General features: G+C 44.8%; 4 protein-coding genes and 1 long non-coding RNA gene across 6 annotated transcripts; 1 reads left to right on the top strand and 4 right to left on the bottom strand.

The window, feature by feature from the left end:
* Positions 1-265: 265 nt before the first annotated feature.
* On the bottom strand, positions 266-15,192 carry kcp (kielin cysteine rich BMP regulator). Of its 2 annotated transcripts, none has more exons than XM_088379616.1 (46): positions 14,858-15,192; positions 13,926-14,446; positions 13,415-13,487; positions 12,392-12,696; positions 11,766-11,934; positions 10,403-10,461; positions 10,078-10,171; positions 9,712-9,794; positions 9,517-9,613; positions 9,380-9,459; positions 9,230-9,315; positions 9,067-9,157; positions 8,891-8,990; positions 8,721-8,806; positions 8,539-8,632; positions 8,305-8,466; positions 7,939-8,045; positions 7,783-7,876; positions 7,532-7,705; positions 7,362-7,444; positions 7,133-7,226; positions 6,851-7,033; positions 6,576-6,746; positions 6,330-6,503; positions 5,624-5,706; positions 5,470-5,560; positions 5,300-5,382; positions 5,065-5,238; positions 4,631-4,810; positions 4,300-4,564; positions 4,151-4,233; positions 3,985-4,078; positions 3,682-3,855; positions 3,520-3,602; positions 3,328-3,448; positions 3,155-3,237; positions 2,981-3,080; positions 2,820-2,908; positions 2,662-2,764; positions 2,457-2,599; positions 2,075-2,247; positions 1,892-2,003; positions 1,723-1,824; positions 1,498-1,662; positions 1,029-1,329; positions 266-920 (listed from the first exon to the last, which is right to left on the bottom strand). In XM_088379616.1, exons 1-46 carry the CDS (start codon positions 14,943-14,945, stop codon positions 700-702), a joined length of 6,291 nt encoding a protein of 2,096 aa, XP_088235742.1. In that variant the 5' UTR covers positions 14,946-15,192; the 3' UTR covers positions 266-699. The 2 variants fall into 2 exon arrangements, with proteins under 2 accessions (XP_088235742.1, XP_088235743.1); XM_088379617.1 differs by having other exon boundaries at positions 8,305-8,454.
* A 417-nt stretch (positions 15,193-15,609) lies between these two features.
* Positions 15,610-17,254, bottom strand: LOC148396882 (uncharacterized). The gene is made up of 3 exons (XR_015859139.1): positions 17,086-17,254; positions 15,891-15,955; positions 15,610-15,812 (listed from the first exon to the last, which is right to left on the bottom strand). It is a non-coding gene; the product is annotated as an uncharacterized LOC148396882 (long non-coding RNA).
* Positions 16,274-21,401, top strand: LOC148396881 (protocadherin-15). The gene is made up of 17 exons (XM_088379383.1): positions 16,274-16,292; positions 16,371-16,440; positions 16,644-16,750; positions 16,820-17,034; positions 17,531-17,587; positions 18,250-18,342; positions 18,416-18,502; positions 18,574-18,684; positions 18,760-18,930; positions 19,039-19,129; positions 19,199-19,305; positions 19,393-19,593; positions 19,669-19,800; positions 19,950-20,028; positions 20,091-20,281; positions 20,360-20,380; positions 20,474-21,401. The coding sequence occupies exons 3-17, from the start codon at positions 16,681-16,683 to the stop codon at positions 21,269-21,271; spliced, it is 2,424 nt and encodes an 807-aa protein (XP_088235509.1). The 5' UTR covers positions 16,274-16,292; positions 16,371-16,440; positions 16,644-16,680; the 3' UTR covers positions 21,272-21,401.
* Positions 21,402-21,411: 10 nt separating this feature from the next.
* LOC148396880 (calumenin-A-like) lies at positions 21,412-24,027 on the bottom strand. The gene is made up of 7 exons (XM_088379384.1): positions 23,860-24,027; positions 23,445-23,588; positions 22,891-23,084; positions 22,648-22,814; positions 22,516-22,576; positions 21,849-22,042; positions 21,412-21,785 (listed from the first exon to the last, which is right to left on the bottom strand). The coding sequence occupies exons 2-7, from the start codon at positions 23,585-23,587 to the stop codon at positions 21,678-21,680; spliced, it is 867 nt and encodes a 288-aa protein (XP_088235510.1). The 5' UTR covers position 23,588; positions 23,860-24,027; the 3' UTR covers positions 21,412-21,677.
* Positions 24,028-24,757: 730 nt separating this feature from the next.
* LOC148396879 (calumenin-B-like) lies at positions 24,758-27,746 on the bottom strand. Its single transcript, XM_088377938.1, has 7 exons — positions 27,581-27,746; positions 26,713-26,967; positions 26,422-26,615; positions 26,185-26,351; positions 26,048-26,108; positions 25,758-25,954; positions 24,758-25,666 (listed from the first exon to the last, which is right to left on the bottom strand). Exons 1-7 carry the CDS (start codon positions 27,682-27,684, stop codon positions 25,562-25,564), a joined length of 1,083 nt encoding a protein of 360 aa, XP_088234064.1. The 5' UTR covers positions 27,685-27,746; the 3' UTR covers positions 24,758-25,561.
* Positions 27,747-27,757: the final 11 nt, after the last annotated feature.

Here is a 27,757-nt window from a genome sequence, read left to right as displayed (position 1 = left end):
TCTCTCACGCCAACACAAGAAACAAGTTCAACATATAACCCTAATGAAATGCTTCTCAATAAGAACCTTCCTTACCTTCTCCATGGTGCGCCACCTGCTGGCTCATTAATTATACAAGCTGTTGCTATGGTTACCACAGCCACCAAGAGGACAGAAGGATCAAGTGACAAATAGTGCATCAGGGCTTCATGTTTTGAAATGATTTTTTTCAAATCGGTACCTTGAGGGAGCTTTTGATAATGGTGACTATAATAATTCATACAGATTGGACATTAGTAAGAGCTTTATTCACCCCCCTCCAAAAAAAAAAGAAAACCTGAGAGAACGTGAGATTGCACAGTGCTTGTAGAACATGTATGTCCATACACAGTACATAAACATATTTTAGAAACGTGTTTAATAAAAAGCAGAAGTGAACGTTCAAGTGAAACTACGACACCTTGTGGTTTATAAATAGCACTGCATCTTCAGTCACTTGGGCAGCACGGTGGAATTGGTGGTCAACGTGTCTGCCTCACAATTTTGAGATTCGAGGTTTGAATATTGGCGCTGGTAGTGAAGTTTTTGCCTGCATTTTAAAACCGTGAGGACTCAAAACGATCAGTAGCCGTGAATAGTTGTTTGTAAGAGCTCTGTGATTGGCTGGCGACCAATCAGAGAATGGATTGACGAATGCAGTCTTGAGTGGCGAATGAGGTGTCACCACTGGTTGCCGTGGATGATCTTGGGGCACTTGCTAGGATGGATGCAGTAGTTGTTGTGCAGCACCATACCAGCAGGACACTGGCAGCCCGGCACGCAGGGCTTGAAGCAGTGGCTCTCTAGCACCCCCAATGGCGCACCCACGTTCAAGCAGGTGACGGGGCACGGCGGGCCGCACTCGTCAAACACGAAGCCCCTCTCCACCGGGCACCTCACCGCTGTGGATGTATTACAACTATTATTTATTTCCATATGATAAATCAGATTTTTTAAAACCATAAAAAGTCCATTTTATCGCAATATGCTTTTGGAGGTTTGCAACTCACCACACAGCGAGGGTCCCCTCCAATGCAGGACCACGCCGGCCTCGCGACACTGTCCGGCGTAGGCCTCCAGAGCGTCGCACAGACACTCGTCCGTGTTGGCTCCGCAGGCACACAGGTCGTAGACGCAAGCGGCGTACCAGGGCTCGGGGGGCACCACGCGATGGCACGGCCTAAAGACCTCCGATTTGAGGACCTTGCAGCGGGCGTTGGCGTTCTTACGGGCATGGTAGCCCGCCTCCTTGCAGGGGTCCACGTCCTCGCCCGGGCGGCACGATGCCAGAGAGTGGCTTCCGTTTGTTACCTGGGTGACACAATCACACAGTTGATCTTTTGAAACCCTAACCATAGATTTAAGCCCTAGTTTGAAATCCTAACCCTTGTTGCAAACCCTACTTTGAAACCCTAATATGACTTTGAAGCCCAAACAAAAACAAAAGGTCCTCCTTCCAACGTTGTCTTATTTACTTACCCTCCAGCTGTTGCCAAAGTCTGCTTCCGACAAGCTTATCTGTCCACCAGGCATGCGCAGGTCATCCTGATGGAAGTTGTTGAAGTTTCCACACAAACCGCAGGTGATTCCCTTGTAGGAGCCCGGAACGCTCACCTCCAGGTGGGAACGGCCGTTCCACTGCACCTGGAAACCAGAGCGTTATCAATCCTTTGTCATTCCTCTCCGAGGAGCACAAGAGCAGACCTTGACGCCGATGTTGCTGTTGAGCAGGATGGTGTTGGCCTTTCGTTCCACGTAGATGTACGGTTCTCTGAGGAACGGCAATTTCACCGTCTCCTCGTCGACCTGAGGAGCACAATCGGGTGAGGCAACCTATTTTGTATGTGGAAAAAAAATGGTGTTCCACACAAACCTTTACTAGCCAATCCTGCAGCAGCCGCACTGTGACATCACCGATGAACACGGTCACCTCTTTCGTCCACGACACTCCTTGACGACCGCGGTCGTCGTTGGTGACGTGGATACTTGAAAAAACAAAGCAAAGGTGTCATCCAAGCGCCACCCGCTTTTCTCGTTGCCATGGTGACCCTCAGACCTGAAGTCTCCGCCCTGACAATCCTGTGCCAGGACGTAGGTGCACGCCCCCTGAAAGTGAAGCATGCGTCCGTCGAAGGTGCGGTAGTGAGGGTCTCCGAACGCGATGCACGTGGCCGGCCGAGGGATGCAGTGAGGGCAGCACAAGCCCGGGACCACCGATGGCATCTCATCCTATGTATGCATTGTATAATAATAATAATAATTAATAATAAAAAATTATATTTCTTTTAAAGTCATAATAATATTAATAAATTATATTTATAATTATTATATTATATTAATAATAAAAAAATATACTTCTTTTAAAATCATAATAATATTAATAAATTATATTTATTTGAAAATATTGCTTTTCACTTTTTTTTTTTTTTTTTCCTGACCGTATTGCAGCTTAGGGGAGGGCAACGTTCACTATGACAGTGCACGTCTCCAGACACGCAAGTGCACCCCGTGCACTCGTCCACCTGCCACTGCTCGTTGGACTGGTACACGGTGCCCAGGTGCACACATGACACGCCCCGATCTACAACAAACATATATGTAAACATACAGCCGACGCACTAGCGAGTCGTCTGGTTGTGTTACCTTGACATTCATGGCAGCATTTGCCTGAGACCTTCACTTTTTTCTGACCATCAGGACAAGGCGTGGATGGGCAGTCCTCAATGCTACACTCGATAAAGCCCAACTGTGCAAAAAAAAAAATTGAGAATTTCTCCGACCCCATCCACGATCCAACTTACGTTACAAGTGCAGGTGACGCAGTCGTCGGCGCTATCCGTCCAGCTGCTGCCGCTCGCCACGCGTTGGTTCTGACCCTCGATCAAACATTCTGCGGCATAAGCGGGATGTCAGCGTCAACGAGAAATTGCAGGGAGATGGAGGAGGCTTGCGATCACGTCACCGTTACAGACTGGGCAGCACGAGTCGGGAGGGGTCAACTGCTCGCTGGGAGGGCAAGTCAGCGGTGGGCAGCCTTGATGCAGGCACGTCCATGTTAGATCCTACACAAACACACAAACGCAATGGAATGTGAAAATGTGACCATTTTGTGAAATGTTGTGTTGTTTTGTGTTACCCTGCACTGGCATGTGAAACAGGGGTCGTCTTTAGCCAGCACCTCATTGCCGTTCAGTGTCGTCGTGCAGTTACTCAGAGGCTCTGGTTACACACATACACACACACATACACACAATTGCATAAGCATTACAGTCCCCAATGTTCATCAGTTGTGCAGTTTCTGGAACTGACGTGCGCAGACAGGACAGCAAGCGTCGGGTCCAGAGAACAAGATGTTGTTCTTGGGACAGTCCACCAGGCTGGGACACTGTTTGCGATAACAACGCAAGTGCTGCTCTCCGTCCGGCATCACCTGCATACATTGTCACATTCCTGCGTCACCGACAAGTGTGTGTTTTTACGTGACTCCTTATTTTTTCCTACCTCACAGGTGCAAATCTGGCAGGGGTCTCCAGCCGGATGGAAGCTGTCTCCTGGGCCGTACACCTTCCCCTCAAACACGCAGTCTCGGTAAAAAATAAAAATCACACAGTTAAACATCACAACTAGGCGGCGGCTCATGGCATCTACGCTGAGTCGTCCTACCGGCGCACACGGGGCAGCATTCCCCGGGCATCTTGATGAAGTTGCTGCAAGGGGACAGGCAGCGAACTTCCGAGCACGTCGTCACGCCGTCCACGCACATGCAGCTGCGGCAGTGGGACGAGTCGGCGAACCAGCTGCTTCCTTCCGCGTACTCGGCTCCGTCGTACATGCAACCTGGTGCGATTAAATATTTTAAGTGAGGAGCCATAATCACAATTTTGCAATCAGCCCTACTTCAATATGGTAAAAAATTTTATATCTTTTGAAAACAGACTTATGTACTTGCTTATTTCCCACGTTTACCTCTGCAGCGAGGACAGCAAGTCCCCGGGTCTGTCATCTGATGCATGCAGGTCAGCTGGGGACACTCCGGAGCTGAACACCGCACATCGCCAGCCTGCAGCGTATGCAATAACGTCAGCCCTTGAAAATGTCCGTTACTTAAATGGAGAAACTTGACCACTCCCACCTGACAGGTACATGTGGAGCAGCGGTCTGAGGTCGAGGTCCATATCTGCCCGTCGCTGTACTCTTGTCCATCCAGCATGCATCCTTACAACACACAATTTGCAGCTCAATCTTGAGATTTTTTGTTATCATAGCCACATTTTGCAGTACCCGTGCACTCGGGGCAGCATCGTCCCGGTTTGGTGACAGCTCGGCCGCAGAGGGCCGGCGGGCACACGGGGGGCACGCAGGTGACCGTGCCTCTGACGCAGGTGCAACGCTGGCAAGGATCGGAGGATGGCGCGAAGGCCAGGCCGTGGGCGCGGACCACGCCCTCGTACAGGCAGGAGTCGCACACAGGGCAGCAGGCGTCTGAAGGAACGGGGTGGGAACACTGCACGGGACAAGGTCTCCTCTGACAGCTCACCACCTCTTCCTTAAGGATGCAGACACGTATTTAATCTTCTTCAATATCCCGCAGGTTTTATGTAAGCAGACTGACCAGACAGGAGCAGGAAGAGCAGGGGTCAGAGGGCGACAGGAAGGTCGAGCCGGATTGGTATTCCCTGCCGTGATGGCGACACGTCCCCGTGCAAACGGGGCAACATTCGCCAGGGGGGGTCACCGGATGCGAGCAGGCGGCGCTCGGGCACGACACGCGTGTGCACAGCACGTCGCCGTTCTGCAGGCAAAATATTTGCGTACATCACACAAACTGGACAAGTAGTTTCAAGTTTTACAAGTTTTCCTTTCGTAACGAAGTAGCGATCCACTTTTTCGACAACATATTGTTAAAAATTGCCTTTCAAAATATGCATAATTATACACAACAGTAAATATAAGGCCGATCTTAATATTATCAAAATGTCACAAAATATTTGGACACTCAAGCTGGCCACTAATAATAACTAATAAAGCTAAAAATATTTTTTCTACCCGACATGAGCAGAGCTGACAACGATCAGTTGGATGCGTGAATCGTTCTCCGTCTAAACAGCTCCGCCCCTCAAAGTTGCATCCGTCGCACACGCCGCACGCGCATCCGTCCAGCGCCGGATGAGAACAAGACACGACGGGACATCTTTTCTGTACGCAAGCCACCTCGCCTCTCTGAGGAGAACAACAATGACCATTTTGTGCGTTTGTTGTGTATCTTGATTGTTACACTCACTGAGCATCTGCACTCCTGACAGTTGCTCTCTTCTCCTGCCACGATCTGACCGTCCAGGTAATCCACACCTTGGAAACGGCATCCTGAAATCATCCACAGCAGAGGATGAGCTCACTTGGACAGTAATAAAACGAAAAATGAATCGAATTTGAAATTGTGGATGTCATTACCGTCACACACAGGACATCCGCACACGTTTGGGACCGGGTGAGGACACAGCGTCACTGCACACGACTTTTTCACACAGCGGACAGTGCCAGTCTGAAAGCAAACACACACATTTGGTGGCCGTAAAATGTGCAATGTGTGTGTTTTTGATGGTACCTGGCAGGTGCACTCTGAGCAAGGGTTCCCCGGGTCAGGAATGGACTGTCCGTTGTCCAGCACTGCTCCGTTGTAAAAGCAGCCTGATAAATGAAGACAACTATTTTGAATGATGACCACCATCTTCCACCCACCACTCTCGCAATTTTATTTCCTCAAATTATTACAAGGAAAAAAAAAGATGTTAAAGGAGAAAATGAAAAAAAAATACCAATCATTTATGTATTTTTTTTCTGGTAGTATAATAATTTTTGTAATATTACTACATCTCCTAAAAAACATTTCTTTAATAATTCAAAATATTTTATTAACTCAAATTATTACAAGGAAAAAGAATAATGTTAAAGAACAAAATGAAAAAGAAATCCCACTCATATCATTCATGTATTTCTTTCTGGTAGTATAATAATTTTTGTAATATTACTACCTCTCCTAAAAACATTTCTTTAACAATTCAAAATATTTTATTAACTCAAATTATTACAAGGAAAAAAAAAGATGTTAAAGAGGAAAATGAAAAAAAAATCCCACTCATATCACTCATTTCTTTCTGGTAGTATAATAATTTTTGTAATATTACTACATCTCCTAGAAAAAAAAATATTTTAATATTTTTGCCAATGACTAATTTGAAAACCGAACTCAATATAATATTTCATTCAGGTGGAATGAAATCCCCACTTGATGTGTTTTTGCAGCAACTCACGTTGGCACTCTCCACAGCATTGTCCGGGCGCTTTGTACGGATGGCGGCAGTCTCCGTAGCAAGGCACCTTGGTGCAGACCACCTCGCCTGCGTAGCAGTAGCACACAGAGCAGGGGTCCTTGTCGTCGGTGAACTCCGTGCCGTCCACGTGTTCCTTCCCGTTATACAGGCAGCCTGCGCAAAGGTGACAATGTATTTATTTACTCCATGTAGTGTTGATGAATGTCCAGATGAAGTTTTGCTTACCCTCACAGGACTTGCAGCACTGTCGCTGCACAGGATGCTTACAGTTGCTGGGGGGGCAATGTTTCTTCTCGCACCTTACGGACCCCTCGTGGCAAACGCACGCAGCGCACGGGTCCGAAACGTCGTCCCACATCTCCCCGTTGGCGCGCTCTCGACCTTCGTACAGGCAGCCTGATGGAAATAGAGCAGACGGGGTGAGCTGAGCGGCCATGTTGGATTTTCAAAGTGGTTGGATGGGATGCTTTGAGCACAAAACAGGAAATCCCACGTTATACCTTGACAGGTGCGGCAGCAGTCCCGGGTGGCAGGATGGGAACATGAGGCGAAGGGGCACGGCTTCCTCTGACAGTGCACGGTGCCGTTGTCGCACGAGCACAACTGGCAACGGTCCGACAGCGAGTAGAAGCGTTCGCTGTGTCGGTACGTTTGGACATCCAACTCGCAGTCTAGAGGCGGAGCTGCAGCCACAAAAAGTCACAAAAAAAATTAATCAAAGAGAATTTCGGGTCCATTTGTGCTTTCTTTCAAGCTTGTGTTTTATGCTTGCACTTCCTCACCAGGACACTGGGGGCAGCATTCTCCAGGCAACACTTGCGGATTGGGGCATGACAGGTGTGGACACCTCTTCATAAGACATTGGACATTTCCATTCTGAAGGAGACAAATGGACACAAATTTCATTTCATACTTACATTTAAGTGAAAAAGTCCATTTTTAAACTGTAACAAATGACTCGACGTGATTCGCTTAGGTAATAAATGAGCCAGTGTGGATGTGAATAGTCACAATGCAGTTGCAGGTCCTGCATGAGTCGGTGGGATGTGCAAACTGTTGACCGTTGGGATACTCTTTGCCGGCGTAGCTGCATCCTGAATGGCGACAAGTCACGTCGTCACATGCATGGCGACAGTTGCAATTATTTTTCAGTAGAAATTGTTGAGCATGGACGTGCTGACCGTTGCAGTCGTTCCTGCAGCACGCGCCCACGAGCGGCGCGTTGCAGCGCGGCCGAGGGCACTGAGCCTGCTGGCAGTCGACGGTGCCGCTCGAACATCTGCATTCTTCACACGTGCTGGTCGGGTTGGGAAAAGCCTGGCCGTCCACAAACACGTGCTTGTCGAACAAGCAGTCTAGCCGAGGGGGAAACATACACGTCGGAATCAAGAAGGTGATCGGTTAGGATGAAACTGAAACGAGGTGGAGATACCTGGACATTTCGGGCAGCACTCTCCAGGTGCTGTGTACGGGTTGCTGCAGTTGAGGGCTGGGCAAGGTCTTCTCTCACACTCCACAGTGCCGTGCTGCAAGGGGTGGGGGTGAGCAGGAAGGAATCTGAAGAGGGATTTGTCGGCGGTATGCTCACCCGGCAGGTGCAGACGTGGCACGGCCGCTCGGGCGTCCCAAACGTCTGTCCGTTGCCGTAGATACGGTGATGATACGTGCAGCTGTCGCACAGCGCGCAGCAGGAGCCTGACGCCAGATGCACACATGGATCATTTTGGCTTTTTAATATTACAACTATATTCGACCATCTTGTATTTTGTAATGTTTGTAATAATAATAATAATAATAATAATATAAATTTCTTACAATAATAAATGAAGACTTATTTTTACTTTGTTCTTTTTTTTCTCTTACTATATATTTTTCCCGTAAATATTTACAAAATGAAGATATTATTCACACTGTTTTAATCCCAACTTCACAGCTCACATGGATGTTTAGTTACCGGCGGTCTTGGTGGGATGCTGGCAGGTGATGGGGGGGCAGTTCATCTGGGTGCACTGAGGGTCTCCATCCAGACACGAGCAGCTGGAGCACGGATCCTCGGGGTGCCGCTTGGAGTTGTCTTCGTTTTCGGAGCCGTCCAGCACGCATTCTGTGTGGAGATCTAGATCATGTCAACCGGCTGCTGAAGTGTACCTAATGAAGTGTCTGCTGCAGGTTAGGGTTAGGGTTCTACCTTTGCAGACGGGGCAGCAGCGATGCGGATCTCGTACCGGGTTGGAGCATCGCAAGGGAGGACACTTTTCTTCGTGGCAAACGACGTTGCCGCTCTGCAGTATGGCAAAAGAATGTCGCGGAGTGAGTAAAGCGAAATCTCAAAGAATTTTAAAAAAATATGTTGGTTGTAGGAGGACTTACCTTACACCTGCACTGCAGGCAGGGGCCACTTCCGGGCGGGACAAACACTTTTCCGTCTGCATACACCTTCCCATCAAACTCACACTCTGTCCAAGCATAGGCGCAGATAAAATTTAAGATCTTACATTTTTTTTGTAAAATATTCAACTTTTTTCATGTAGATTACAAACCATTGCAAGTTGGACAACACTCTCCCTTGCGTTTGGCCGGGTGGCTGCAGCGTGACGGCGGACACGACGCCTCCGTGCGCTCACAGGACACTTCACCCGCCTGACAACGTAAGGACTATTTACTTTCGACTCACGGCAACATCATAAAACCCTTCAACACGACTAACGCAACTCACAGAGCAGCGGCACTCGATGCAAGGGTCGCCCGTGGACGGAAACTTCTGTCCATCCAGGTAGACTTGAGATTCGTACTTGCACTCATCGCACCTACGAGTCACATCATAATTTGCAAATTATTAGATAGAATTGATTGATTGATTTCTGGGTAGTAAGCATTACCGTGGGCAACAATCTCCGGCGCGGTGCACAGGATTTGAACAAAAGAGGGCGGGACATGGACGAGGTAAACACGCCACATTTCCATCCTGAAACACAACGTTTGTATTTACAACCACGCTTAAAAGATGTCGCTTGAAATGTTGCCCGTACCACGCATGAGCATTTTTCACAGCGGTCTCCTGTTGGGATCACAGCTCCATTTGGGAACTGCTGACCATTCACACCACAATCTAGAAGACACAAATTTAACGTACTCAACGCATACATGTGACAAGACGCACACACACCTTGACACACTGGACAGCAGGAGTGATGCGGAGGAGGCGCCGGGTTGGTACAGGGCAACGGGGGGCAAGGCTCCCTCTCGCAGCGAACGGTGCCATCCTGGGGGGGAAGCATAATGTCAAATTTTACTTATTGTAAAAAACAAATATGTGCTTTGGCTCAATAAAAAAAAAAAAAAAAGGTTGGGGAAGACTCACCCAACAGTGGCAGACATCACATGGACTCTCATCCGGCCGCCATTTAGCGTTGTGGTCGTAACGCACGCCTGAGTGGACGCAGCCTGATGGACGACACAAATTCAGTTATGTGTTATCAAGCGAGACATTTCAGCTAATAAAAATAGTAATTAATCATAATAATTATCATTATTATTACTTATACTAATAGAATATACCCAAGGGTTTCTCGAAAATATATAGCTCTTTTTCATGGGTATATGTTTTTTTTTTTTTTTTAAATATGTCTTTTCCCAATGCCACTAAATTGACTATTTTTCCTCAAATACAAATTTAAAAATATATTTAGACTCTTGGTTTTATGTTAGCGAACGTTGACAGTGTTACCTGTGCATCGTTGGCAGCACTCTCCAGGTACGCTCTCCCTTTGGGTGCAGTCCAGCGACGGGCACGCCACGCCCGAACAATCCCCCTCACCACCCTGTGTTACAAAAAAATCCAAATGATTTGAGTTCAAAATCAAAAAATATTTTTTCTCAAAATGTTTCACTTTTTCAAATTTTTTTCTAGAACTACTTTCATTTTTGTGTATTATTATTTTGTTTAACTACAACATTAACTTTGAAGATGCATTTGTTTCTCGGAATAGTTGTTTTTTGCACTATTTTTTTTTTTTTTTTGTTGCAAACGGTTTGCCAACATCGAAACTCACCCCACACGTGCTCACAGTATGGGACACGTTATGAACTCTTGTATCCGGTGTCTCGCAGTCTGAGGAGAAGAACAAACGTCATATTTGACTTATACAGTCGTGAGTATCCAAGTGATCCAAGTGAGTGCACTTCCTAACCACAAAAAAAAAAAAGGAATGTGGAAATAATTGTGTCACACACCCCCTCCCCAATCAGCAGCAGGTTTTCACCAGGTCACACTGCATGGACAACATCTGGCTCCACTCGTAATGACAGAGCGGGGCGCCTGTGATGTCACATTTTTTTCTGTGTGCCGTGGGAGGGAAGCCTTTGAGCATCTATTCCATTTCCTTCATATTCACCGCAAGTTCCATGTACTAGTACACCCTTTGACCCCACGAGTAAGCTGTGCCTCACTAGCAACATGAGCAGATCCAACCAGTAAGTGCAAACTCGAAAGAATGAAGGGCGTGCTAGTAGATGGTCGGTGATAGATAGCTTTCCAGAAAGTCCACATTTATCTGGAGGATTTCCTGGAGATCGCGTATCACATACACACACACGTGCATTTACACACGTAGGAGTTCCCCAATTGACTTTTGCTTAGGTTGAGATTTTTGGGAGATAATTACTTTAATTGTGGAGGGGAGGGTAAGAGAGAGAGGAAGACTATGAAGGCCTGAAGCCAGTAAACATTTCCTCTAGCAACCCAAGAATGAATGAGATCAAAGTGTGTGTGTGTGAATGAAGTGCATGCATCTGGAGTCTCCTCAGGCCGACACACACGCACAAACAATTAACGGCGAGATGGAAGGGAAGACAACGGGGAATGATTACACACTGGGGAGGCCGAGTGGTCGGCAGTGGCGTGCAAAGGGGTGCGAGGATTCACTTTTGTGTCAAACTGTGGCTACAAAAGGCAACTTTTCTTCCACTTGTCCTAAACAGACCCTCTAATAATCCTGGGATTATTAGAGCATGAATTGCTGCGTCCATATTCATAATAGAGGATTAGGGCCATTCTTGCTATGTAGGGATTTCTGTCTTAACGCCTCTCACCCCCCCCTCCCCTCCCTTCCCCTATCCCATTGAAGAGTCCCTGTAAAAGTCATAATAGGGCAACAAAAACAAACTCCTTGACAAGAGCCAACAAAAATGAAGACTCGCTCACCAGCTGTGGGCTGTGAGTCATGAGCGACAAGCACCAAGTGTTTTTAATGGGATGAAACCAGATAGGCGACCAGTCGGGTCACACGGCAACACAGTTGTCCCGGTCATAGCAACTGAGCATGTTATTCATCCAAGACCTTCATCTGCATTTTATGTGTCATCTGCTACTTTGGTGATTATGTCGGAAAATGATTTGGTCGTACATGCAGGTACCTCTGATGTTGGCTTGACACGTGACCTTTCCGGACGTGCACGTGCACACAGTGCTGATGTCGGTCTGCCAGCGTCGGCCTTCCTCTACCTCTCTGCCTTCCCACACGCACGATCGCCGCACACACTCGCATCCCTCCAGGTGGCGCACTCGTGACTGTAGAGCCTCATTCTATCACGACATAGCGTATATAGATTAAGCGGCAAAATAACTAGACAGGCATAAATTCTTTATCATCTGCAGAGAACACTTATTACAGCTGTACTGAGAAGCTGAAAGAGGAGCTGAGTCTCCAGTACAGTATATCCATGTCTGTATTATAGTGCCCCCTGGTGGCCAATGTGTAAACACCAGAAAGCACAGCAATGGAGAAAAGCGTGACAAAAACGTTTTGTTTTGAATTATTTACAATGATGTCACTACTGTACGTTTTTAAAAACTTAGAATATTACAAAGTCGTATTTTTCTCATTATGAAACATTTATTTTATTTGTTTAAAAAATTCCTCATTGACCCCAAAACTTTTGACTGGCACTGCACACAATTTTCATGAAAAAAAACTATATTGTAAATATAAACACAAATGTGTATACTGTTAAAAAACATGGCTAATATGCGTTGTCTCCACCTGAGCTTGAAGTAGGTCCATCTTACGAGCCAGGTCCTCCAGTCTACTCTCCAGCCTGCTCAGACCTTCGTCCCGGTGGACCTGGGAAATGGACTTCCCCCCTTGGGGGAGTCCTGGTGGGCCCAGGACCGCTCCCCTTTGCAGCTGCTGACTTTGGATGCTGTGTGGTGGATAATGAGCACTCTGGAGCGACGCTCTGAGCTTCCTTTTAGGTTTACCGCTGGTGGAAGGAGTCGCCCGTTGTAGCACTGGTCCACTAACATGAGAATCTGTGCTATCAATGGAAGTGGATGCAGGCAGAGCATCTAGAATAAATAATAAAAAAAAATAGATAAATAGAATACTGATATCCCTGCATTACTTTTGTTTTAATTAAAAGCACATTTAGGGGCGTTATGTAAACATAATGTTCAGTGGACCCCCCCTGCCCGAGGCCTTGGAAAGTTTCCAGGCCAAGTTAATTGACTTAAATGTTTGCATAAGGATTGATGGCAAGACAAGATGTAAACAAGAAGCAGGAAATGACTGTCAGTGTGGCCTTCGGCACACTGAAATTGTTAAATTGCCGTTAAGGCACGCTTGCGCTACCTGATATGTTGTTGAGTATACAGCAAACGTGTGGAAGACAGCAAAGACAGATCACACGGAAAGAGTGAGTATAAGTTTATAATCTTATATTCTTTCAATTCATTTATTTTTTGAAGTGTTTATTTTAATCTTTAATATCTTTTTATTTGAAGTTTTTATTTAATTAATATTTTATATATTATTATTTTTAAATTGTATATATGTTTATTATTACTATATTCTTTATATTAGATTTTTAACCATAATTTGATTTTTTTCTTTAAATCTTTTTGTAACTGAGTTTTCTTTTGATTCAGTTTTTTTAACCCATTTTAAAAAAAAAACTTTTATACATACAGACGACCACACGCATTCACGGCACCAGTCCATCTTTCATTTGAAATGTTCTCAAACAGCCAGTTCCACTCACTTTTTTCAACAGTTGGAAATATTTACCTGTCACGTTGTCACAGTGCCAAGGACGTGTCTCATAGGCCTTTAGTGAGATCTCTGCTTTTTTGAACTGACCCTGCAAATTCAGAGCAAAAACAGAGCACATTGAGCCATCTTCTTGGTCTCCCTCTCTGTGTACCAATCAATCTGAAACGACTTAAATGTGTACTCAACAAACCACTTGACCCCTTTTTCACATTTCCAACCCTCTTCTCTTATTCACTTAATGGCTGTTTAGTCTCAATCCTTTGATTTGTAACTTTCTTGTTTGAAAATGTTCAATCTTGCTAGTTACTCTTTTACAGGATGCATCTGAACTTAAACGGTGTATAAACAAACTGATAATGGAAAATTGGGCATCCTACAGAGGAAAGCCCAATTATCGCATGTGTCTAAAGATTTTCCGGTGTGATTATCTTTCTGTCTAGCACATCAAAAAGTTTCTGGAATAAGGTGAATCCTATGTGAGAGCACGAGAAACTCAAATATATATGTCAAGTGTGCAAAAACGTACACTAAATTTGCTATCTTTTCTCCCCGGTGTGCTTCCCAGGGTGATAACAACATCTTGCGGTAGTTCCAGCTCCAACTTTTCCTCCGCTTTTACGAGGACAACTTGGACTTCTTGACAGTCCGCAAAATATACGAGCCTGTCTGGCTCCAGGCTGACGGCCAACTGCACCCATTTCCCTGAAGAGAAGGGATTTGTCTTGGGGAAAAGAAAGCTCCGGATACCCCCTCCTGCCCGGTAGTCCACACGCAGAACATCATCCAGGGTGGAGGAGGTAAGCTGGAGAAGAACGGACGATGTGGAGAGAGATAAAAGGGTGATGTTGGTGCGCTGAAGCTGCTGGCCCAACAAATGGAAGCCCATGCTTCCTTGGAATTCCGAGCGCAGGATTCGGGAATATTGAGCGGGGAGCGTCAGGTGAGGCGCTCTGGGTCGGATTCTGTATACGGTACCCGTGGGACTGTGGAGTCTGGATAGTCCGCTTTTTGGGTGGGATATGTTCAGAGCTGACAGCAGGTCAATCGCTGGGGGGGAACACAGACGACACTCCATGTTATGCTCAAACATTGACATCAATAATGTCAGACGTTATTTACAGTAGTTTTGAGGTCTGATTTGTAACAGATGGAAGGGATCTATATTATATTATATATATATATATATATTGCTAACGTGTATTTAATGCTGTCTTGATCAAATTTTCTTAGGACAAAATACCACCAATATAATAAGATAGCAATTTGTATATATTGTAAATAATATTTTTGCACATTTTTGCTCCATTTTTAATTTGTATAACCTCATTCAACAAAAATGTTAAATGTACAGTAAAAACACGATGAAATCATTAAGGTCAACATTTGTTCGTTATGAGCGTTTGGCAGGAAATACGATGCTCGTCTCCTCTCATCTCGAAAGAAATCCGAAAATCTTACCGTTGTTCTGATATGGAGCCGCCGCCGTCCCTTGTGCAGACATTGCCACCAACCACAATAAATCCAACAACACTAGGACACTCTCCATTCTATCATTCAACAAGGAGATGTTCTAGAGAGCCTGCAGAGAGTGTGGAGACAAAACATCTGGATTCCCTCAGTGGGCCACACACAGCACAGCTCTCACTGACACTTTTACCGTCTTCATTCTTCTTCTGCTTGTGAATAAAGTTGCAAGGTGACCAGCGAGTCTTTTTCTCCCTCCTTGCTTTTCCTTCGTTTTGTTGGGAGTCTCTCCACCCATCACGGACAAGCACTGTTGATTCTCACTCCCTAACTCTCTCTCTCTCTCTTCCTCCCCCTCTCTCCTCAATCCCCCTGGCTATCAGCTAAACCCGGTGTGGAGACTGGAGAGGAGCCATGAGACCCTGTGGACAAGAAACAGATGTTTTTTTTTTTCTTCCCATAGGAAATAATGCTAATAGAAATGATCTGTAGCAGGGTCAAAATGTCAACGTTGTAAAACGTTCAACTGTACAAGCAATGTGCTGTAGCTCACCACTTTATTAACTTTGATGACACCTACTACAACACCATAAAACATTTTATTAAGTGTACAGGAAATGATTTAGTTGAGAGTTTATCGTGTTAACATGCCATATCAGTGGAAAAATAAGTGAAATAAGTAATAAATGGTGCCAAAATAAATACACCACTTTATAATGAGTAATGTGTTTGAAACACAAAAACCTTTGCTAACTGTCATACAATGTTTTAAGTGTCATTTTAAATCAACAAACTAGTAACATTTAAACGTTTTTATCAGTCATAAAACACTGAAAAAAAGGGAAAAGGTCAACTTGGCACTTAGTGTAACTACACTGGTAATCTCTGCCGACATCTGGTGGACAGTTCTTGTCATTGCACAATGTCACCTGTTGCAGCACCGCCTCATCTGTTTGAATATAAAGAAAAAAAATCAAGATGATGTAGTGTGGCGCTTGGATGCTGACTGGGTGATTTTTAAACCTACATGACCAAGGGAAGGTTTGAGCTCCATGGGCACCTCAATTGTTGACACGAAGAGAGAAAATAACTCTGCATGACACAAAATACATCACATCTTAAAAGAAGGACACAAAAGAATCATTTACTGTTTTGATTATCAACTGCTACCTGAGTGCTGAGCCTCATTTGCATAGCAATCTCTTTCTCAAGGTCAACATTGTCTTTTGAGCCGGACAAATCTTTTAAATTCACCGACGGCAACAGTCTGGGCCCTCAAAGGCAACGTCTTAATCTGATTGGCTCCATCTTACCCCTGACCAGGTAAGCCCCACCCCCCGAGAGGCTTTATCCCCTGAGCTGACGTTTATCCCTAGATACGTCCTTTAAGCTGCTGTCTGCTTTTTAACGTGCGTCGCCGGAGGCATTGGTGGGTCGTGCCGATGTTCTCTTGCCACTTTTGTTTTGAAGCTATTGCTCTAAAAGTTTGTTTACATTTGTGAAGCAGCAATGTGTTTCCCGTCGGATGGAGGACATGGAGGCTGATGCTACCGACGCTGAGGATTTAACAAAAGCAGGTTGGTACGGGATGCCAGCTTGAACACTAATACATAATTTTCATCACTAGGATGGCAATACTAGGTAACTCAAACTGTTAAAAGTACCACCATCATGTCCATCATTAAAATACAGTTGTGTAGTCGGCCTAAGTGTTCATCTTCTTCGGTGGTGATTCTTTCGTGTAATGACGTTTCAGCTGTTTCTCAATCCTAACTTGCAGCCATCAGCTACCTCAAGACGTCTGTCTGAGCTGAGGGATGGCCACCACTGCCAAAGTGAAGCGGACCCTCCTACTGATGCTCTTCCTGCATCTACATGCAGTCGCAGGTACGTTACAGTACCCTCTATGAAGCCATCGAATGCTTAATTCTGTGGATTTTCTCATGTGGGACGCAGGAATGTCGGGTTGGGGCGGTTGCTTGGACGGTCAGGATATCTTCTCGAGGGTGGCGGAAAACAGCCTGTGTGGGGAAGTGGTGGCTGACCTCATGGCCAACCCCCCAATGGAAGGGGTCGAGTGGAGACTCCACGGGAAAGATGCCGATTGGTTCTTTTTGGATGGAGGAGTCATACGTTTGAATTCATCACCGGAGAAAGTGCTTGACCGAGAGGTAGATCCTGATCAATCGCCTTTTTGTTTATGGTTTTGGTTTTTACAGTACCTGACAAATGTGGCACGTGAGATATTGCACAAGGGTCCATGGAGCTTTCTAGAACGGTGTTCAGTAGATTCTATACAACAAACACACACAAAACAAAACACTAAGCAGCATGTCACACGTCTTTATCCTATTCCTGTCAAGATCTGTCACAGTTTGTTTCCTTGTTTTAATGTTGCCATGGTTACTGTGTGCTCGCCCCTCCCCTCCTGTGCTCACGATCTATGTAATTGCCGTCACCTGTCTTTCGTTACCTGTCGTGTATTTAAGTCCTGTCTGCACATCACTTCCTTTCGGGTTGTTCTTGTCTCATGTCATGTTTCTAGTCTACAGTCTGTTCTAGTTGTTCTGTTCAGTTATTCACATTCCTAGTCGAGCATGTATAGTTTGTCTTTTGAGTTCTTCTATAAATCCTGGTCCATTCACTTTGACAATTTCTGTATTTCAGGTACTGGGTCCTGTGCTGATAGCGGAATTATCATGCTATGAAGATGATGTACTTCAGGTAAACTTTTGACATGAGAAGTTCAGCGGCGGTAAAAGTACTCAGTGTATGTTTGAGTGGAAGTACTGTTGCAGTACTAATATTTTTGGTACTGATTCAGCCTCTGGACTTGAATGACACAGCACAGGTTGTCAACTCTAAATGCACATAAACACAAAAATTAAAAATATAAAGAAGAATTTTACCTTAAATTTTATGCAATACCATATTTGATTAATTTGTACTCTTATTGAGGGGGGTTGACGTCATATGTTTTAGGCTAGCTCGAATGGCTACCGTAGAGTGCTGGGACTTGGATAAGTGTTTTTACCTGAAGTGTCAAATCCAGGTCCAGAAAATAAACGCCCTGCCGTAGTTTGGCTTGAGCTACAGGTGCTTCAAATCTACCAAGCCGCAGGTAAACCAGCTGCCAGAAGCTAGTTTTGTTTAGTTAGCGGTTGATTAGGAATGCTGGTGGCTAAAGCTAAACTGTGGCACGGTTCACACTTGCTGGATCTGGATTTGACACCAGATTTCTTTTTTTACCCCTCTTTAAGCCCTAGGATCGATCAAGATTCCAATCTTGACTGACTTTATTGTGTATATAATGGAAGTAAAAAGCTATCAGAAGAAGAATACTCAAAGTGAAACCTGAAAATTGACATTAATTTTGTCTACTGCAGAGCGTTTCCAGGATCGCAGTGGAGATCCTCAATGAGAATGACAATTGGCCCCAGTTTGTTGAAGACACCGTCCAAACTGTTGTCATCAACGAGGTAGGGCGCTCAGACAGAAAATAAATGCACTTTTACTAAAAAAAAATAAAATAAAATTCTGCCTTTTGTCCAGCTGACTCCGGTTGATACGCTCGTGTTTACCGTCCTGGCAACTGATGCAGACAATGATCAGATCATTTACTCCATTGATCAGTCATCTGTAAGTTGATCTAAAATGAAGACAACTACCGTGAGGCTGAGATCATGATCATACATGCTTGTGTTCTGCAGCCTGACGCAGAGTACTTCAAAATCAATCTTCACAACAGTGGTGAGGTGACACTCGCCAAAGCTCTTGACTATGAGAACAAAACTCAGCTCTTTCTCACTATCAATGCAGCGGTAAGATTTTTTTTTAATTCAGATTTTTGATAGAAAAATGTTGATCAAGGCCTTAACAATCCCACTATGTGACAGGAAATGAACACAGCAGAGCATTTCAACACTAGCACCGACATCGTGGTGGACGTTCAGGATGGAGACGACCAGTACCCTCAGTTCCTTCCCTGCACGCTTTTGTTTCAGGACCGCACCAATCACATTTGCACCAGTCCCGTTTACACTGTCAATGTCACAGAAGGCAAAGAGGTTGGTTGTCCCCTGGCTTTTGCCTTTCGCTCATGTGGGCCGTAAATTGACAATGAGGTCCTCTGACTCATTTTATTCTGGGCCATCGCCTTGGTCTGGTTCTTATAGGACTTTGTACTGGATTTCTCTCCTGGTCCAATCCATGCGGTGGATGGAGACAGAGGACTCAAGGCCACTGTCAACTATGCCATCCTCTCAGGTCGTGCAGTAAAAATGTCTGAGTCATCTTCGAAGTAGAATTTTAACCATGCTGTGTTGTGCTTGCCAGGAGATGATCACGGCCGTTTCCTGATGGACCGACAGACAGGAGAAGTAAAGTTCACCCGTGCGGTGAAGGATAGACTCGTCACACCAGCACTGCATCTTCAAGTTATGGTGAGTGTTACGGTTCGACTTAAATTGTTTTGACATGGTTTACGGCCCTTCATGGAGAACTTCTCTTTGGATTCACTCGGTGTGCAGGCCTTTCAGGACGACGACCCCAGGAAGTACACCGTCGCCACTGTGCTGGTCCGTGTTCTAGCGGTGAACCGGTTTCATCCAGTATTCGACATGGCTGAATACCACGGCTTTGTGACGGCGGGAAAGAGTCCCGCCTCCTTGGTTTATACCTACGGCAACAGGGCGTTGATGTTACACGTGCAAGACCAGGACTTTAAACATGTAGGTCTACCGACGTCCGCAGTACAATAAAATCCTTGGCCCTTGTTCAATTGTCCTCCCTATCCCGTCTCGCAGGGATTTAATCCGATGATCTACTTCACCTTCAGCCCCTCGTCCAATCACACAGAAATCTACCGGGTCACACAGGAGGGACTCCTCATTGCCAGGGCCAATCAGCTCAAAGCCAGACAAAAACACCTTCTGCACGTAAGCCCCCAGCAGCCAACAAGTGACTCATTGCGCTCCTTTCGATTCAGGTGTTGCCTTGCAAACCGAGGTCACAATTGTCTAACGAATATTAACAAGGGCAGCTGATAAAAATAAAGCAGTATTGCATAAATATCGATATTTGGCAGGTAATGGCGAGAGACCGGGAGTCAGGTGATGCCGTTGTCTCTACCGTGGTGGTGGATGTATTATCTGAAAGCCAATCAAGTAAGAATCCTCCTCAAATCCCTGAAACGATTGAAAACTATATTCAGGAAATCTCGTCACAGTTCCTCTGAGCGCTCTGATTGACGACCGCGCCATCAGTTGCACCCTGGGCAAAGCCTTGTTCCTCACCACGGCCTTCCTGACGGTGATTGGCTGCGTTGTGACCTTGGTTCTGTGGCTGAAGAGGAAACATAAGGGCCATCTGGACCCCCTGGAGAGGGGTTGCGTGGCGCAGGGCAAGCACCCCAACGTGGTAAGATGTCTGGACAATTAGGATCAGCTTATTAAGCATGCGAGTGTGCTTGTCTTAATGTGCTTGTTTTGTCCGCAGAGCCTTCGATGTTTTCAATTGGTGAGTTGTTGAGTTACGGTTAAACTGAACGGAATTTCCCATTTTAATGGTGATGGATGGAATTGGCGGATGTCGCTCACCTTTTGACTTCAGGTGAATCCGAGCAGCGGCACGCCACGAGTGGAAGATGTGAGCTTCAGCAGCGAAGACTACGGAGCAACGAATCCTTCGTTCAGCTTCTCGGGGAAAGACCCTCCATCCTGCCAACAGCCCAACAACCAGTCGACGGCTCCCTTCGATGCCACCCTGAGCTTGTCTGAAGCCAAGTGTGCCACCATCACCTTCAACAGCGTCTCCACCCCCACCGGGACCCTGTCTTGCTTGTCCACCTTCAGGCCAAACTCTGTGGACATCAACCCCGTTGAGCCCACAGAAAACTCGCCTCCACCGGATCCATCTGTACCTTGCACCTGTCTCGACTCGCAGACAAGTACCGAGGACCCTGTTGACACACCCGCCAGCCCCTCACCCTCGTCTGCTAGTGTCCCTCGCATCCAGACCCGGATCACCTCAGCGGAGATAGAGAAACCTTTCAGCAAGTCTCATGCGGCGTCATCGCAAAACCCTTCGGACTCCCCTCGACTGCTTTTGCCGCCCACCCCCGAGCAGCCCCCTTTGAAGGCCACGCTGGTTATGGTGGACACGTCACCTGAACCGTCAATGCGAAGATGGAGCGAAGAGGATGACCAGCCCTGCACGTCGCTGGACCAGCCGGAGCAACCCCAACACCAGGAGCGGGCGGACCAGCCGCCGAACCGCGAGGACGACGAAGGATTTCTGGCTGACGAAGACGCCGACAAGAACAGCGAGGATGAATTTGAGGCGGACGACGAAGAGTTAATGAGGGTCATGTCTCGGTGCAATCCCATGTTTATCACGTTCACCCAGTGATGGAAGAAACGGATGCACGGCGGACAAAAGGGGGCGCCAGCATTTAACTTTTGAAAAAGTATTTGTTTTTTTGCCTTTTTAAATCCTAAATATTCTCCGAACCACAATAAAATACAATTGCAAATACACAGACAAGAACCTCATGCTCAAGTATTTATTTTTAACTCACAAATAATGCTTTAAACTTAGCCTATCTGAAATTCAGACTTGTCTTTACTATTAAAGAGAATTTTCTAAATGAAAAACAATCACTGGTTGATAACAGGCTTAATTAAGTTAACCCTAAAAATAAATTGTAAATAACCTGTAGAAAAACCTGCCTTCAAATTAGATTACAGTAATTAGCGGTCACTTGTCACGTTACCAAATGACGTCAACTGTAAAGAAAAAACAAAACCATAAAAATTCAGTAGTCCTCATCGATATAAACGAGGGCTTTTCCAAAATTGGTAGCCTTGCTGCTCACAAACAGGTCGTAGCTGTTCAGCATTTCAGTCTTGGACAGCTTGCCATCCTAGTGAAAGATGGGAGTAAATAGAAAATGAGTGTTGATCATCGACGGGATTAAGATTCTTACTTTGTTCACATCGCACTCGGCGAACAAGCGCTTGGCCTCGTCTTCAGCGCGGATGTGATCGTTGGGCTTGATCCATTCTCGGATCTCATCCGTGTCCAACTTGCCGTTCCCATCCTTGTCCAGGCCCTTGAAATTGCGCCTGCTAAGCCACATCGACTCGGGTTCAGGCTCGCCTTTCTCCAGGTACCTTTCACCTGAGAAGGTGAAGATCAACATGGTCGGGTTTTTTTCCTTTTTAGAATACATTTTGAATTTATGTATGTTTTGCCAGTTTCAAGGTTTAAAAATTCCATACCATTTATGCTAATTAGCTTAGCTAATGAGCTAATTAAAAATCCCATACCTATTACGCTAATTGGCGCATCTACCCTGTTTCTGGTTTGGTTGAACATATATTTAAATATACATTTACATTTTTCATTAATCAGAATTTTTTTCCCAAAAACTGATGTATATCCTGTACAATGTTAATAATTTTCTAATTATTAGTTACTAATCTGTTCAACTGAGGATGTAGGCAATTTCTGCAGTTAATTATTTTAAGATTAAATTAAACAAAAACAGAATATCAAAAAATGACAGGCCATACAAGGTAACAATTGTTTGCACTAATATGTCATAAAAAAAAAAAGATATCACCTTTGATCTGATGTCATAAACAATTTACCAATATACTCTCCCAATTCAATCATGCCATTTCCGTTGTCGTCCATGTCTTCCAGTGTTTGCTACAAGGGAAAAAAAAATTTTAAACAGCTATTGACAGTGTCATTTATCGGACGTCGTTTTTACCACTCACACGTATGGCAGTCTCTTCCATGTGATCGAAACGCTCGGGGTAGATGAAAGCGGCGTACTCTGATCGGGTCACCTTCTGGTCCTCGTCGTGGTCGACTACCTTGAACCTCTTTGCGTCGCGCGCCAGCATCCAGTTGAGGCCATGGCTCCCATTGGGGTCAGGGCCATCTGGGGTCAAAGCCGTAGGATTGAACATCGGTTCTATCAAGGTGGATTTTTATAAACGCCGCATTAGGGTTCTTACTGATACGCTCTCCGTAGGTGACGTTGGTGTACTCTTCCCATGACACCAGACCATCGGCGTTGAGATCGAACTGTGGCCACTGGTGGTCAATTCTCTGGAAGACCCACGTCTTGTACATGCGTTTGATCCAATTACTCAGTTCCTCCATGGTCACATAACTATCCTGGTTTGTATCCATAAGCGCCGCCACGATGCTGCCGATAACACAAAAGCAAACGGGTAAAAAAGTTGAGCTAGAATATTGGAAATGTTCAGAGTTTCTGTTTTAGAAATTGTGCTTTGTTCACTCCCACAACGGCGCAATTGCCCCTTTGAGCATTTTAAAAACAAATTCCATACTTTTTGCTTAACATGTTCTGAGTATGAAGAACCTACCAATTTCCATTATGTTTTAAATATTTTAAATTAAGAGGGCTTTATTGTTGGAGCAGGTGCCTGTTAGTACCTTTTGCCAAAAAGCATTCATTTTGGGATATTGGGATTTTTCCATAAAATGATCAAAAGGTGAGAAGTTGCTTTTATCTCTGGCCTCACGTTTTGGAGCGCAACCTTACCTGAAGTGCATTTGGCGCTCCTCAATTGTGAGCTCGTCTAAGATGTTGGGTTCCTCCTGGTTGGTGAAGTCCTTCACCGTGGTCTCGCCGTTGGCATCCACCACACAGAGGAGATGAAAAAAGAAAAATGGCCACAGCCTCATCCTGCCAATGTAGATGCAGTTGTTAAATTGTTAGCACTGGTATTGACAAATAAATTGACAAAAATTTAAAAAGGATAGATTGAGGAAATTTATTGAGCAAAAATATGTTTGTATTAATTGTGATAACTGTTTTTAAATACCCTTGGCGAATTTTCCATATATACTTTTATGTGCTCCAAGTGGGATAACTCTTGTGACCCCGTTCCATTTTAATCCGCTCCAAATATTCCATTTTTTTTTCACAAAAGTTCTGCATCTTTAACTCAACTTACTTCCAAGTCGTATTCTTTGTCTCTCGTCGCTGCTGTACTTCAATGATGGATTGTAACCGGTCTACCGTTTCTTCTGAATGTTGACTGTCCAGTCGGAACAGCTAAATACCCCCCCAAAAAAATGTGAGTCATAAAGGTGAAGGTTTCGTGTGTTTATTACATTCAATCTTCTATGATATGTCATAAACTGTTAAAAGAACTTTGACATGATGTAGAAATTACATCAGAACTTTAAAGAAAATCTTTTGCCCTTTACACAACAGCCTGCCAGAGATGTTTGTGACTCACAGAGCAAAAGCAAAATTACAAACAGATGTGACGTAATAACCTTCAGATATTGCAACATGTTTTTGTTAACCCAATCCTTCTTTTAAAATAAAGTCACTATAATTTGAATAAACCAAAGTACTCCATTTAAAAAAAGTTGGTTGGTTCTAGGTACATTAAAATTAATTCTAGGTAGATTAAATCACTGTTGCTTAAAAATAGTCCATGTTGGTTCATATGCAAGTTAACACAATAGTCATTTATGAGCAATAAACTGCATATAATGATTTATTTTGACACTTTAGTGAGTGAATTGGTGCAATATACGTTACATTAATTCAATCCAAAAAGTAAAATCTGTTGTCTTAAATCAGTAGACTGAAATTAAATGGTAAAGCTTAATTCCTTGAAGTTGTGATGCAATGCATTCAATCCTTTGTGATTATTAAGTTTGAATGTAATAAAGCACTTACGCTTTGACCTTTGTGATACTAGCTGGATGAGTTTGCGCTCACCTTTTCCGTAGAGTCTGTATTGTCACCCCAGTCCATTTTGTTATTACAATGTGTGGTTGCCACACGATTGATTTACACCCAGAATTTAAGGGGAAAAAAAAGAGGCCAAAGTGATATTGTATATTTTTTTACATAGTTTTTATTAAGATATTTTCAATCACAAAAACTGGACTTGATCGTCAGCTCAGTTTGCAGAACAACATATTTACATTTAAATCTCTACAAAAAGGTTTCTTAAGCAGAGAGCCAATAAAAAAACAACTCAAGAAACATGTTAATTTTGTAAAAGTATGCACAGTGGTTTTAAATGTTGGTGGTGATAATATCAGCACAGCAAAGACATTTTATACTCAAGTGTTTGCAATTGAGAAATAAAGGCTTGTTTGAGTGTTTTTGGCTTGGCACATAAAACAATAGTGTAAAACAATGCCAAAAGTGGATGTCAGTTGTCAAAAAAAGACAAGAAAATGTACTGTACACACAAATACACAACTTATAGCAATGACGCAACAGCGCATTCCGTCCATAAATTTAGATGCCTTAAAACTTACAAAGTGAACAAAAGGGTCCATTTTTTTAAAAAGTCCAATTTAGCCCTTGTTCCAAAAATTCAAACGGTGCAACAATGTCAATAAATCAGGCTAGGTTATTGTTCCAGTGCATTGCAAAAAACAAAACAAAAGCACCCAAACTATTCTGAATGCTTTAACCTTTGACTTTCTTATCCATTCAAACTGGATCAAACAAGGAAGCTTTGCAAAAGTGTGTGTGTGCGTGCGCATGACAAGAGACATTCAAAAAAATTAAATAAATTAGATGACCTGTGTGTATATATATATATAAAAAAAAAAACTGATATCCACTGAGAAGAGGAGTAATGAGGCGTGGTGGACACAAAGTCTTTGCGGACGGCTGCAAATTTAGAACTCGTCGTGCCGAGTGAGGGCTTCTCCAAAGTCGGTGGCCTGGCTGCCCACAAACAGGTCGTACTTGTCCACGATTTCATCCTTGGTCAGGACTCCGTCCTGGTGGAAGGAGGGTTCAAATAAATGTACAATCTTTTCCAACTTTGAGAGGGTTCAGCAAGGCTTGCATGCGGGGGACGCGAGGGCTTACTTTGTTCGTGTCGGACTCGTGGACCAGGTGCTTGGCCTCGGCCTCTGCGTGGTCGTAGTCGTTTGGCAAGATCCAGTCCCGTGTCTCATCCCTGTCCATCTTGCCGTCTTTGTTCTTGTCCCGGAACTCGCTGAACTGCTCCCTCTCAGTCTTCACCCACTCGGGCTCGGTGGTGCCTTCCTCGTTGTACATATCACCTGTGAAGGGGAACAACACCATGGTTGGGTTCTTCTTGGGTTGCCCTCAATCAGCTTTCAGACCCCAAAGGGGCTCTTTTGATTTGAACTTACCAATGTACTCATCCAGGTCAATGAGGCCATCTCCATTCTTGTCGATGTCTTCCATCGTTTCCTACGAGGCAGGGCAATGTAAACAAACAGCTACCATGAAAGGGGTGTGCAACCTGCCGGGCGTTGTTATCTCTCACGATCACCACGATGTCCTTCATGTGGTCGAACTCCTCGGGGTGAATGAAGGCAGTGAATTCTTCTTTGGTGGCCTTCTGGTCACCGTCCTGGTCAGCCATTTTGAACCTCCTCTCATCCCGCACCATCATCTGTCTGTAGCTGAAGTCATCGTCGGGTTCGGGTTCATCTGCGGTCAAAGATTGAGAATTGGCGGCATGGTGGTGGATTTTTATCAAACTGCGGCTGAAGGTTCTTACCGAGAATGTATCCGTACGTGGCGTTCTTGTACTCCTCCCATGACACCTTGCCGTCTTGATCAAGGTCATGCGTCTTCCACTGGCGATCCACGTCCTCGTAGATCCACCTCTTTTGAGCGTGCTTGATCCACTTCTTCATCTCATCCTCTGTCACGAAACCGTTCTTGTCTTCATCGATGCGCTCCACAAGCATGCTGCAGACAACACAAGAGCAGATCAATCATTTTATCACTTTTTTAATTCCTTGTCCACAACATAATCAAACACTTTTATCTTTGGTAGCAACTTTACCCGAGTCGCTCCTTGCTCTCCTCAGGAGTGAGCTGATCAAAAGTCTTGGCCTCCTCCTGGCCCAAGAAAGCCTCGTGGTCGTAGTCAAAGTTCTCTGCGTCGTCATGCTCCCGGTTGCTGAGCGGGTCGTCGTGGTGGACGCGCTCCTTCTTCTCGGTGGGCTTGCTGGTGGCATACACCACACAGAGTGCAAAGCACATTAAAAACGGCCGCAGTTCCATCCTCCCCATGTAGACACGGCAACCCTCTCTGCACCTGCGTGGGGGAAATAGGACATTGTTAGCAAGGGAAGGAAAACAAAATGTGTCCTCATGTCACTGTGAAACACCTCCATTGTCATTTGACGTATTAATCTCCATAATTCATACTCTGGAGCTGATGAGCATTAATATTTTCTCAAGTGTATGCTGACTGGGGATGATGAAACATGATGTCATTAGTTTGACTCTCATGGAAGTCTTTCAACTTAGTTATATCGTGGCAATTCACAGAACAACTATTTTAAGTGCCAGATTAAAGTCAATCACGCTCCTTAAACAGAGAAAATCAAACACTGCTGAATCACAAAGCAGATGCGACGCTTAGGTAACACAAATGACAACAAAAGAAGTGGCACATCTTTAAACGTGCAAAACACGGTACTGGTAAACAAGTGATTGATTATGATTGGAGAAGAGTGACCGTTATATTCAAAATGGACTTGCTGGTGCTACATTTGACCGGCTAGCTTAGCGCAACATTTCTATAACATATTTTACTACGTCTAACGTGAAGTTGCTCCGGATATTGTGTAATACATACTGGCAGTATTTAAATTAAACGACATTTGTATTTTAATTGAGTCCAAATTGATTCCAAGATGACTTACCGATGTCTTGAGATAAGTTCGTCGATGTGGCCGTCGACTCTAGGAAACACACCCGATAATCGGACGGCGAGTAGCCAATGACGTTGCGAGGACGCAGATGCCATGTCGCTCGCTCATTGGTCCACATCGAGTGAGCATCATTGATTGGATTGGCCAAAAACCGCCACGTCCTCAAAG

This window comes from Syngnathus floridae, chromosome 6 (assembly GCF_059516105.1).
Source record: "Syngnathus floridae isolate MCC-2025c chromosome 6, RoL_Sflo_1.0, whole genome shotgun sequence".
NCBI classification, from domain to species: Eukaryota; Metazoa; Chordata; class Actinopteri; order Syngnathiformes; family Syngnathidae; genus Syngnathus; species Syngnathus floridae.
The sequence above is the reverse complement of the archived record's forward strand: the minus strand, read 5'-3'. Positions and strand labels throughout refer to the sequence as shown.